At 38.5% G+C, this 12,568-nt stretch overlaps 1 protein-coding gene across 4 annotated transcripts in view; it reads right to left on the bottom strand.

Moving 5' to 3' along the window:
• ACBD6 (acyl-CoA binding domain containing 6) overlaps positions 1-12,568 on the bottom strand; it is a 247,840-nt gene that overhangs the window by 23,369 nt on the left and 211,903 nt on the right. For 3 of the 4 annotated variants that reach the window (XM_059056566.2, XM_067030828.1, XM_059056599.2), the window contains one exon: positions 9,224-9,254. In XM_059056566.2, the coding sequence (XP_058912549.1) occupies positions 9,224-9,254 (31 nt within the window). Of the gene's footprint in view, positions 1-3,455; positions 3,762-9,223; positions 9,255-12,568 lie in introns of those variants that run through there. The other variant, XM_067030831.1, reaches the window with a different exon arrangement.

Raw genomic sequence — 12,568 nt, 5'->3', positions numbered from 1 at the left:
GGAGCAATGTTCTGTTGCAGTTTTCTCTGTCTTAAACTCTCCAGGAGTTTGGCCTTAAATGATTTAGTAGTGACATTTCTTCTTTTGCACTTTGTTGGTACTCATGTAAAGATAAAGAGCTTCTTTCTATGGCTCCCTCATCTGTCTTCTCTCACCTGGTGGGTGCTTTCAGCTCAGCGCTCCCTGGCTATATGCTGTGAAGTGGGCATAGAGCCAAGAGCCAAAACCAGGTTGTGATAAGTTACAAATTTGTGACAGCTTTGGTGATTCTTTATGTTATCCATCCTGACAGACTTAGGCACCAAACTCTAATTTATAATAGCACAGACTCAGAGGTGGTTCTAAAGGGAACAGTGGTGGAAGGCAGAAATTTTTCTGAGCTAAAATCAGACCATCTGGCAACCCTATCTCTCTGCCTTTAGTGGGATTTCTTAGAAGGCTGCTAGAATTATAAATGTTAAATTAACATTTGAATAAGTGAATAGAGAGTAGGAGAAGAAGGTACAGAAAGGCAAATTTGCCTATTCTAATCCTGGGACAGGTGTTAATGCGCCGAGATCATTTGGGGTATGCCTTAAGAAGGAAGGCAGAGACAGGATATATTTACCAATAAAGTGTTTAGGATTATAACATCCCTTTGAGAGTTTAAAATCATCTCCCAAAATAATGAACATTTTTATTTTACATTTTTGAAAGGTTTTACCATGAACCACTGTACACCAAGTTAGATTCCAGTGGAAGACAGTCTCAAGTTAGATTCCAATGGAAGACAGTCTCTTAGAAAACATAACGAAGTTAAAGACACATTGCCTAGTATCAAGTATCTGTGAAACAGGATATTTATCCTGCATAAAACTAGCTAGGTGACATTTATATTTTAAGGAATAATCATTTAACATTTTTTGCCACAGCTATCAGTCTCAACTTATTGTGAGAAACACTTGGTTAGGTTTTAAAATTGGAACTTTTAAAGCAGTATCAGAGGAATAAATTTCCCAGTGTATACATCTGTGATATACGGTAATAACTACCATGGTCTGTCAGATCACACTTTAGCTCAAATCTAACCCAACACTTGAGACTGCTAAGCATGAAGATCAAGGCTAAGTAGCTGTGTATTATGGCTGAAGACACTAAGCTGGCCATCTCAGACAAAGGGGCATTAATTTCATACAATCTGTATGATGATGTGACTTTTCCAGTAGTGAGATATGGTATAATCTATGAGTACTAACCCAGGAATGGACCTTAAATTTTTAAGTTTCACATGTAGAGGACTACTGCCAACCAGCTGAGAAAAGGCTTAACTGGGCTGTATAACAATCCCCTAACCTAACAAATGTAAATGAAATTTTAGCTCAACTGTAACTATAAAGTGAGACTTAAATTTGGAATTTAAGGGTTGCAAAATAGTACTTCAGAGTAAGGGATATGATACCCACAAGCAAAGGAGTTTTATTAACAAATGCCTGGGTGTATGCAAAGAAAGACTGATATGAGAGCATAAGCAATCAGGAAGTTGCAGTAGACAGAGAAAAAATAAAAAGGATGAGAAGAGAAAGACTGATTTAAAGGACAAGGAAAGCACACAGGTGAATCTCACCCCGGTATGAGGAGGGCATTTGTAGTACCTCTTGGAGAGTCACTGTTGATAGGCACCAATTATGTTTATGTTTAGCATAGAGCCTATGGCAGGTATAGGTGCCCAACAAACAGTTTTTGAAAATATATGCTCTGTGCTCCCAATTAGATGGTGAGCTACTTGATTATATGCTTTTCTATATTCTCCTCTTCATCTAACACAGTATTGGGGATTAGTATTTGCTCAAAATTCATTAGTTAATTGATTTCTCTGCCTTTGGCATCTTCACTGAAGCACAATTCACAAGGCAGAGTCCTCTTTCAGAAATGTGTGAGCTGCCCTCCCCCTCAAAATGGACAAAGACAAAGAAGATGAGAGTGGGATGAGAAGGAAAGGGTGCTAACATTTTACCAAATTAATGAGGGGATATTGGTGCCCACAATGTGCTGGGAAATACAAAAACAGTCATGAGCCCATCTCGGAAAAGCCTGAGCAAGCCTATAGGGATTAGAACAGTTGCTGAATTTACGGTACCCTGGGAACCTCTATTTGTCAAGTGCCATAGATGCAGCCCTGACACTGGCACAGGTGAAGATGAATTTTCATTCAGAGCAGTGAGCCTTCTGACTCCATTAATCCTCAGGGTTTTGATGATGAATTTCTTTTTTTTATTTATTTTCACTCTAATGCCTCCTCCCACTGCCCTGTAACAGCGTGCAAGGAACAGAACAGATGGCGCTTTACGTGGAAGACCAAGGGCTCATGAGGATACAAAGCCTGCCCACTCTGAAATCACATGACTGCACGTGCAAGGAAAAGCCCTGATTTCCCCTGGGAGACACAGATGCAATGATGTTAGTATTCCCAGTGGAGGGGGAGGAGGGGAGGGCTAACATGCCATTTACAAGGAAGCCCACACTTACACTAATATACTCTCCTGCCGGGACCATGTTTAAATCACAAAGTAACAGGAGGACCAATATCTGAAGATTCAAAAACACCAAAGTAAAACAGAGGCGAATGAAGGTTTTAGTATGCTGCTATGCAAAGCGCATGTAGAGCGAACTAGTAAGGACATACAGTAGTAGAACACTGGCCTCTAGTTAACCTGCCATTGGCTCTGACCCAGTTTTAATCGGAAGAAGGCAGGATTTACAACCTGCTTAAGGATGGAGTTTGACAACTGCTATAATCAGAAGAGCTGTCAACACAAGGACAGCTGTCAAGCCAAACTGTAATTCATAAAAAATAATAGCTAAGCCCCCAAGACATCCCCAACATTGTCTGCAATCACTGGATTTAACTATATTTATAGTGTTATGAAAGTTCTAAGAATAGGTTAAGGGTCATAAAATAAAATAAAATCAACAAATAGCTATTGAGTGCCTATTAAATAAAAAGATTAAATAACATTAAATGACTAAATGGATAAAATATGCCCAGCAGATTCCCTGGCATATAGTAGGTGCTTAATAAATGGTAATTATTATTGCTACATGCCAAGCTCTGTTTTGACAACCTTAAAATCAGGCAAAAGTCTAGTGACCTAGTAAGAAAATCTAAATTAAAAATTAATCACACCTATAAGTGATCATTAAAGTATTAATTTCATGAAACATTCCTGAGTTGTCAGAATATTTTAGTTTTATATATTTGTAATGCCAAAACCTCTAACTAATGATATTACTGGAACGTTTAATTATCTTGATTATAACATATATGGTATTTGTTTTGTTCTTTCTACAATGAATAATAAAATCTGAAAGACAGATAGAAATAGAAATCATTTTACTAGATCAATTTTGGGCAGGATTCCTGAATCAGGGATAATTTTTATGACTGTCTAAACTCTCAGTGAACAGAAATAGGAATATGAAGGAGCACAAATGGACACATATGTTTATTTGTGTTTTACTCACAAGTACAGTTTTGAAAAATAGCCTGTCCCACTGACCAAGGTGACCAACGATAAAAGACTTTCATTTATTTCTATAAAAGACTATCTTCCACAAAATAATGTGTGCTTTAAAAGGATACTAGGACTGTAATTATTTACAGAGTTATGAAAAGACGACTGGAAGTGGAATCAGAAGATCTGGACAAGTGTCTTGGCTCTGCCACCTACAGCTTGTGTTACGCTGTCAAGGTCATTTCACCTATCTGGACTTCAGTTTTTCATCTGCAAATGTAGGAAAACAAGGCCTAGCTCAGACATCTGTTGGAAAGGTTAAGAGATTATATACATGAAAACAGTAACACCACCATCTTATATCTGCCTAGGTTTGGATTTTTTTTGTTGTTATGTGTGTAAACTTTATTACAGTATAAAATACATACAGAAGAGTACCAAAACAATAAACATAAACTTTCTTAAGATAAGTTTATCCATGTAACTAGCACATAGATCAAGAATCAGCTCATCATTAGAATCTCAGAAGCACCCCTGCCCTGTTAATCCCTTCCAAATGCCACCTACCCAGTTCCCCAAGGTGACCATTATCCTGTCTGTTAATGCTGGAGATGAGTTTTTCCTGTTTTTGATCTTCATATAAATGGAAGCATATAGTACATACTGAGTTCAGGATGCCAGATACAAAACAGTATGTTCGTGAGATTCATCATTTTACACTCAGTGTCTCTTTTACAATTCCATTTCATTATCTTTCTGTACTGCCTTTTAGAACTACCTTTCAGTTCACCATAATTTTTTTTTTTTTTACTTATGCCAATTCTGCACTTTAACCTATTCATATTGTAAGATTTCTATATTTTTTCACTTACTGAAGTTCTATTTGATTCTCTTTCAAATCTGCCTGTTCTTTTTTTGGAGTGTCTTTTTCCTGTGTTCTTGATTCCTTGGTTTTATACAATTCTTTTCTGATAATTTCTATCCAATAGTTTTACTTAAATTCCTTAAAGTCTAATCTTGTGGTTTACTATGTCTGCTGACATTCACTCAGGTGTAATCTGTAATTCTGGATTGTGAGCTCATTTTCAGCAGAACTTCTTTCTGTAGGAATTTTGTGCTGCATTGGTTGAGGATGTGTCTCTCCAGAGAAGTTTAGCATTTGCTTCTGCCAGTTCTTTTAGGGGTAACCAGCCTAGTACACTTATGTTAATTTCTCAACTTGAGAATTTCTGAAACAGAGTATAAATTTAAACCCCAAACTTGCATGAGGTGGGGCTTTTCTTCCACCCAGATTCTGGTCTGTGGCAGATAAGCTTGTTTTCCTTCCTTACACTAGTGGGTCACCTTTTTCTAATCTAATTTAATTTAACTTTATTTTCCTACTGAGGATGCAGTCCTTTGAAAGTGCTGGCTTACTCTGGATGCAGGTCTCAGTTCCAACTTCCCATTACTCAAGAAGCAACATTTCCAGGGTTTGCTGGCATTGAAACCCAAGCCCACAGTTTCCCCAGATTAGACAGTGTTAACTCACACACTAGCACTATGGTTATCAGGTCCTTGTTTATTGGCTGGGAGGTGAAGGACACCCAAAATCTGGGGACATCTGTTACCTTGAAAAGGATGTTTGGTATATTTTATCCAGCAAATAGTAGGTGTTCATTAAATATTTGTTGAATGAATGAAATATAATTAAGTTGTATTTATAGTACTAATAGAGCCTATGATATTTAGATTTAAAGTAATTTAGATTTAAAGTAATTTAAATTTAAAATAATTTAAACTGAATCTTCAAATAGATACATGCATACAGTTCCAAATACAGAAGTCATTAAAGGGTTTATAGGAAAACACTTATCCTGTGCTTGTATTCTAGCTCTACACTTCTTCCCTTAGGCAACCAACATTTACTTTTTGTGTATCGTTCCATTTACTAGCAAATGTGTACAGATATATACGTATATAAATGTGTAAATGGATATATATATATCCATTTACTAGCAAATGTGTACAGAACAGTATATACACTGTTCTGCAACTTATTCCTTTCACTTAACAATATATCTTAGAGATTTTTCCATATCAGTACATAAAGAATATACAGCTTATTTTGAAGCCAGTCAGAAACACCTTTGAGGGACTTCCCTGGCGGTCCAGTGGTTAAGACTTTGTGCTTCTAATGCAGGGACGTGGGTTTGATCCCTGGCCAGGGAACTAAGATCCCACACGCCGCACGGTGCAGCCAAAAAAAATTCCCAACCCTGCTGCTATACAGAAATGAAGTTTACACATATCAAACTTAAATGGACACATTCCCACATCCGTAAAGGCATTAACCTCTAATGGTTAACTAGGGATGACAGAGTGACTCATCTACATTCTCAAGGGCATATTTAGTCTGGTTTAACTGTTTCTACAGTTTCTGGATGGAGACATGAAAGGAAAACATAAAACATGCCACAGCGAAGGCACTAAAAAATGTCTAATGAGTGGATGAAAGAAGGAATGAGTGGATGAAAATAAGAACTGATTTAGCACAGCACGTGGCTGCATTGGCGGAGTTGTCTTTCTAAGCCGAGCAGTGAACTCTGGACCTTATGGCATGTATATTGAAATAAAAAGTTCACCTGGCTTCTTGAAGCCAGGCATCAGGAAGAAGGCGCAGCCCTGAATTTTATGCTGAGGGCCTCACAACCACTGTTGAAGTTTCCCTTTTTCCCTTTCAGATTATCTGTGGTTGTTTGACTTATGCCAAGTTCAAACAGCTAGGAAAGGTAGCTGAGAAACGTTTTTTCCTGGGTTGAAAATTAGAGTCAAGAGTAGCCAGCATTTGGTGATGTCAGAAGAGCTATCTGACAGAATTCTATAAACACCTTTGCAGAGTGAGAGATGTGAGGGCTGGGGAAGGCATTTGTTTTGCTCTCCTTTCCTGGTAAATCTAGAGATATGGGTTTGAATCTCTGGCTCCCTTAGGTAAGTTAATTAACTTCTTTGAGTTTTGATTTCCTCATTTATAAACTGGGGAAAACAATAATTACTTTGGAGGGCTGTTTATAGAAAGGAGCCTAGTGATTACCTGTATACTGTGATAGATATGTTTTTTTTTTTTTTTGGCTGCCTTGGGTCTTCGTTGCTGCACGTGGGCTTTCTCTAGTTGCGGCGAGTGGGGACTGCTCTTCGTCGCGGTGCGCGGGCTTCTCATTGTGGTGGCTTCTCTTGTTGCGGAGCACAGGCTCTAGGCGCACCAGCTTCAGTAGTTGCAGCACGTGGGCTCAGTAGTTGTGGCTCATGAGCTCTAGAGTGCAGCCTCAGTAGTTGTGTAGCATGGGCTAAGCTGTTCCACGGCATGTGGAATCTTCCCGGACCAGGGATTGAACCCATGTCCCCTGCATTGGCAGGCGGATTCTTTTTTTTTTTTTTTTTTTTTTTTTTTGCGGTACACGGGCCTCTCACTGTTTTGGCCTCTCCTATTGTGGAGCACAGGCTCTGGATGCACAGGCTCAGCGGCCATGGCTCACGGGCCCAGCCGCTCTGCAGCATGTGGGATCTTCCTGGACCGGGGCACGAACCCGTGTCCCCTGCATCAGCAGGCGGACTCTCAACCACTGCGCCACCAGGGAAGCCCTGGCAGGCGGATTCTTAAGCACCGTGCCACCAGGGAAGTCCTGGATATGCACATTTTTAATGGCACACCTTTCAAAGGCATTTGGTAACACAGAATATACATGTATGCATATATGTGTGTATATATATGCAATTTAAATTAACTATTTTAAGTACAGAATACAGAAGAATATAAAGGCTAATAAAACAAGTTTTTGGCTATTACAAGTAATGCTGCAGTATATGTTCTTAATTATGTCTCATTATATACATTTTGGGGAGTATTTCTAGGGAATATACTAGAAGTGAAATTGCTGGACTGTATGGTACGTGTACCTTCAACTTCACTAGACTTTGCCAAATTCATCTCCAAAGTGATTGCAACAGTTGACACTCCCAACAGCAATGTATGAGAGTTCTTGTTCCTCTACATCCTAATACTAATCTTTGTAAATGTTTGTATGTTGCCGATCTGTGTGAAGTTATATCTAAATGTGTTAATCTGTATTCCCTGATTATCGTTGGGAGACAGTTCTCCAAGGGACTCTCATGTTTCTGCAGAGGTAATGACAGCTTTTATTCTGGACTATCTTTCCAAAAATGTTTATATAGTGAACAGCCTTCAACAACAGAGGTACTGTTTCTTTCCAAAGTGGAAGGCAGGTTTGTTTATTGTCCAGTATAATAAACATATGTGTCCTCCAGAGCAAAGGTTGAGCAGGTCTTCTGGCAGCTTATTATAAAAGACTAGAGTTCCCTAAGCTTAGGATTTCTAAGCTATGACACACTATGTGTGCAGGACCTACCTGGGCTTTTCTTCATAGCTCCTGTGGGACTCAAGGGGAAATAACACAAAGCTCATACTGCTTGCTATGCTGTGAATAATAGTCTTTTGTCTCTGATCCATGAGTTGTGTGTCTTTTGCCAGCATCCATAAGACTGTATCAAGCTAATTTGTTAGTCTGCAAGCAGAGTACAATATCAGACTATTCATAGTTCTTGAAAGTTATTGGTGAAGGTGAGCATCTTGTTTATCGTTTATTTGGCTCTTCCCATTTGTGAGCTGACTATCTGTTTTTTGGAGTCTATTATTTCCATTTGATTGTCTTTTTAAAAACTAAATTTATTTATTTATTTATTTTTGGCTGTGTGGGGTCTTCATTGCTGCACACAGGCTTTCTCTAGTTGTGGTGAGTGGCGGCTACCCTTTGTTGCGGTGCGCAGGCTTCTCATTGCAGTAGCTTCTCTTGTTGCGGAGCATGGGCTCTAGGCGTGGGCTTCAGTAGTTGTGGCACATGGGCTCAGTGGTTGTGGCTTGTGGGCTCTAGAGCACAGGCTCAGTAGTTGTGGTGCACGGGCTTAGTTGCTCTGCAGCATGTGGGATCTTCCCGGACCAGGGCTCAAACCTGTGTCCCCTGCATTGGCAGGCAGGTTCTTAACCACTGCGCCACTAGGGAAGCCCTGATTGTCTTTCTTACTGACTGGGAGATGTTCTTGATATATTCTGGTTTAAATATTGATGGCTGTCTTTTATTCAACCATATTCACACCCAAACAGATTAAAAGTAACAACACTTTTTCTGGTACTTTACAGTTTACAAAATACTTCAATATCTTTTACCTCACTGAAATTACCCAGTAGCTCTTCGAGAGCCATGTTATTTCCATTTTACAGATTATCCTCTATTTTACAGATTACTTAAGTGAAGATTAGTTAACCACGCTAATCAGTTAACAGGGGAAATAAGTTAAAAAATAAAATCTATTTTTCTTCACTTCAGCTACATCAAGAAAGCATTTCTTATAGGAGAGATTCTAGCCCCTAAGTGACAGTGATTAGCATCTTATTTGTCACTGACAGTAACAAGAATAAAATAAATTTTCAAAAGGGGATTGGAGGAGCCTCCATTTCTGCTGACTGTGTAGAAATGCTCAATTTACTGTGAATGTGTCCATAAGAATTTTAACATATCTCCAACTTTACAGGTTATTAATCTGTTTTTTTTTCTTTCAGTTACTGTATTTCTGCTAGTGGCTAGGCATTTTTCTAAGCACTATGTTGGGCTGGACAAAATTGAGATAAACAAATAGAGAAGTCAAATATAATTAGTAATAATTTAAAAGCATCTTACCATAATGTAGAGCTGTTTGACCTTCATTGTCCTATAAAAGAAACAAACAGTATATTTTAGCACCTAAGTAATTGCAAAAGTATGAAGGTACATAAGCTACAGCAAATATATCTGATATACCAAAGTTCCATAGGTTTAACATATACAAGAAGAGAAGTCAGTTCTCTGAGCCTCAAAGTAACTTTTGACCAAACTCTCTATCTAGGAGAAAAGGAGAATGCTGAATGGTGACTTGTACACTGAAGTAGCTACAGTCAGAGTGACAGGATGACCAGATCTGCAGTTAGTGGCAGAAAAATAGACTCTGTATATCACTTATCTTGCCAGTATTATAGTGTTTTTTTCTAAGCACATTCCCAAAATCTATCTAAGAAGTCTATGATTTACAGTAAGAGTTAGTAGGTTTTTAATCCCTTTTCAAAGATGCACAGATTCCAGGCTTATAACACTGGGTTTCCCAATAATACCAAATATCATAAAGAAATGTGATTTCAAGGCACACAAAGTCCTACAAGTTGTTAAAGTCAAAAGTTCCCACATATACTCAGGAAACTCCAACTGTTCAGATAATTTTTTTATTCCTTTAAAACTAAGATACTCTAACTATATAAACTAGTTATAGCACAGATAAGTCTTTTTTAGCAATGCTATTTCTTTTTTTTTTTTTTTTTTTTGCGGTATGTGGGCCTCTCACTGTTGTGGCCTCTCCCGTTGCAGAGCACAGGCTCCGGACGCGCAGGCTCAGCGGCCATGGCTCACGGGCCCAGCCGCTCCGCGGCATATGGGATCCTCCCAGACCGGGGCACGAACCCGCGTCCCCTGCATCGGCAGGCGGACTCTCAACCACTGCGCCACCAGGGAAGGCCCTAGCAATGCTATTTCTTTAACTTTTTATTTTATATTGGAGTATAGTTGATTTACAGTGTTGTTAGTTTCAGGTGTACCGCGAAGTGATTCAGTCATACGTATATCATTCTTTTTCAGATTCTTTTCCCATATAGATTATTACAGAATATTGAGTAGAGTTCTCTGTGCTATACAGCAGGTCCTTGGTTGGTTATCTATTTTATATATAGTAGTGTGTCTATGTTAATCTCAAACTCCTAATTTATCCCTCCCCCTGCCTCTCCCCTTTGGTAAACATAAGTTTTCTAAATCTCTGAGTCTGTTCTGTTTTATAAATAACTTCATTTGTATCATTTTTTTGGATTCCGCATATAAGTTATATGATATTTGTCTTTCTCTGACTTCATTTAGTATGATAATCTCTAGGTCCATCCATGTTGCTGCAAATGGCATTATTTCATTCATTTTTTATGACTAATATTCCATTGTATATATGTACTACATCTTCTATATCCATTCCTCTGTCGATGTATACTTAGGTTGCTTCTATGTCTTGGCTACTGTGAACAGCACTGCAATGAACACTGGGGTGCATGTATCCTTTCAAACTATGGTTTCCTCCAGGTATATGCCCAGGACTGGGATTGCTGGATCATATGGTAGCTCTGTTCTTAGTTTTTTAAGGAACCTCCACACTATTCTCCATAGTGGTTGTACCAGTTTACATTCCCACCAAAAGTGTAGGAGGGGTCCCCTTTTCTCCACATCCTCTCCAGCATTTGTTTGTAGACTTTTTGATGATGGCCATTCTGACTGGTGTGATGTGTAGTTTTGATTTGCATTTCTCTAATGATTAGCCATGTTGAGCATCTTTTCATGTGCTTTTTGGCCATCTGTATATCTTTCTTTAGAAAAATGTCTATTTCGATCTTCTGCCCACTTTTTGGTTAGGTTTTTTTTTTTTTTTTTTTTTAAATATTGAGCTCAATGAGCTGTTTGTAAATTTTGGAGATTAATCCTTGGTTGGTTGCTTCGTTTGCAAATATTTTCTCCCATCCTGTGGGTTGTCTTTTCATTTTATGGCTTTCTTTGCTGGCAGAAGCTTTTAAGTTTAATTAGGTCCCATTTGTTTATTCTTGTTTTTATTTTCATTACTCTAGGAGGTGGATCCAAAAAGATATTGCTGCGGCTTATGTCAAAGAGTGTTCTGCCTATGTTTTCCTCTAAGAGTTTTATAGTATACGGTCTTACATTTAGGTCTGTAATCCATCTTGAGTTTATTTTTGTGTACGGTATTAGGGAGTGTTTTAATTTCATTCTTATTTTTTTTAACATCTTTATTGGAGTATAATTGCTTTACAATGGTGTGTTAGTTTCTGCTTTACAACAAAGTGCATCAGTTATACATATACATATGTTCCCACATCTCTTCCCTTTTGCGTCTCCCTCTCTCCCACCCTTGCTATCCCACCCCTCTAGGTGGTCACAAACCACCTAGCTGATCTCCCTGTGCTATGCGGCTGCTACCCACTAGCTATCCACCCTACGTTTGGTAGTGTATATATGTCCATGCCACTATCTCTTTCTTTGTCATAGTTTACCCTTCCCCCTCCCCATATCCTCAAGTCCATGCTCTAGTAGGTCTGTGTTTTATTACCGTCCTACCACTAGTCTCTTCATGACATATTTTTTCCCTTAGAGTCCATATATGTGTGTTAGCATATGGTATTTGTTTTTCTCCCTCTGACTTACTTTACTCTGTATGACAGACTCTAGGTCCATCCACCTCATTACAAATAACTCAGTTTCATTTCTTTGTATGGCTGAGTAATATTCCATTGTATACATGTGCCACATCTTCTTTATCCATTCATCTGTTGATGGACACTTAGGTTGCTTCCATGTCCTGGCTATTGTAAATAGAGCTGCAATGTACATTTTGGTACATGACTCTTTTTGAATTATGGTTTTCTCAGGGTATATGCCCAGTAGTGGGATTGCAGGGTCGTATAGTAGTTCTATTTGTAGTTTTTTAAGGAACCTCCATACTGTTCTCCATAGTGGCTTTATCATATTACATTCCCACCAGCAGTGCAAGAGTGTTCCCTTTTCTCCACACCCTCTCCAGCATTTATTGTTTGTAGATTTTTTGATGATGGCCATTCTGACTGGTGTGAGATGATATCTCATTGTAGTTTTGATTTGCATTTCTCTAATGATTAGCCATGTTGAGTATCTTTTCATGTGCTTTTGGGCCATCTGTATGTCTTTCTTTAGAAAAATGTCTATTTAGATCTTCTGCCCACTTTTTGGTTAGGTTTTTTTTTTTGATATTGAGCTGAATGAGCTGTTTGTAAATTTTGGAGATTAATCCTTGGTCGGTTGCTTCGTTTGCAAATATTTTCTCCCATCCTGTGGGTTGTCTTTTCATTTTATGGCTTTCTTTGCTGGCAGAAGCTTTTAAGTTTAATTAGGTCCCATTTGTTTATTTTTGTTTTT

The sequence above is a fragment of the Kogia breviceps genome, chromosome 1, assembly GCF_026419965.1.
Source record: "Kogia breviceps isolate mKogBre1 chromosome 1, mKogBre1 haplotype 1, whole genome shotgun sequence".
NCBI classification, from domain to species: Eukaryota; Metazoa; Chordata; class Mammalia; order Artiodactyla; family Physeteridae; genus Kogia; species Kogia breviceps.
The sequence above is the reverse complement of the archived record's forward strand: the minus strand, read 5'-3'. Positions and strand labels throughout refer to the sequence as shown.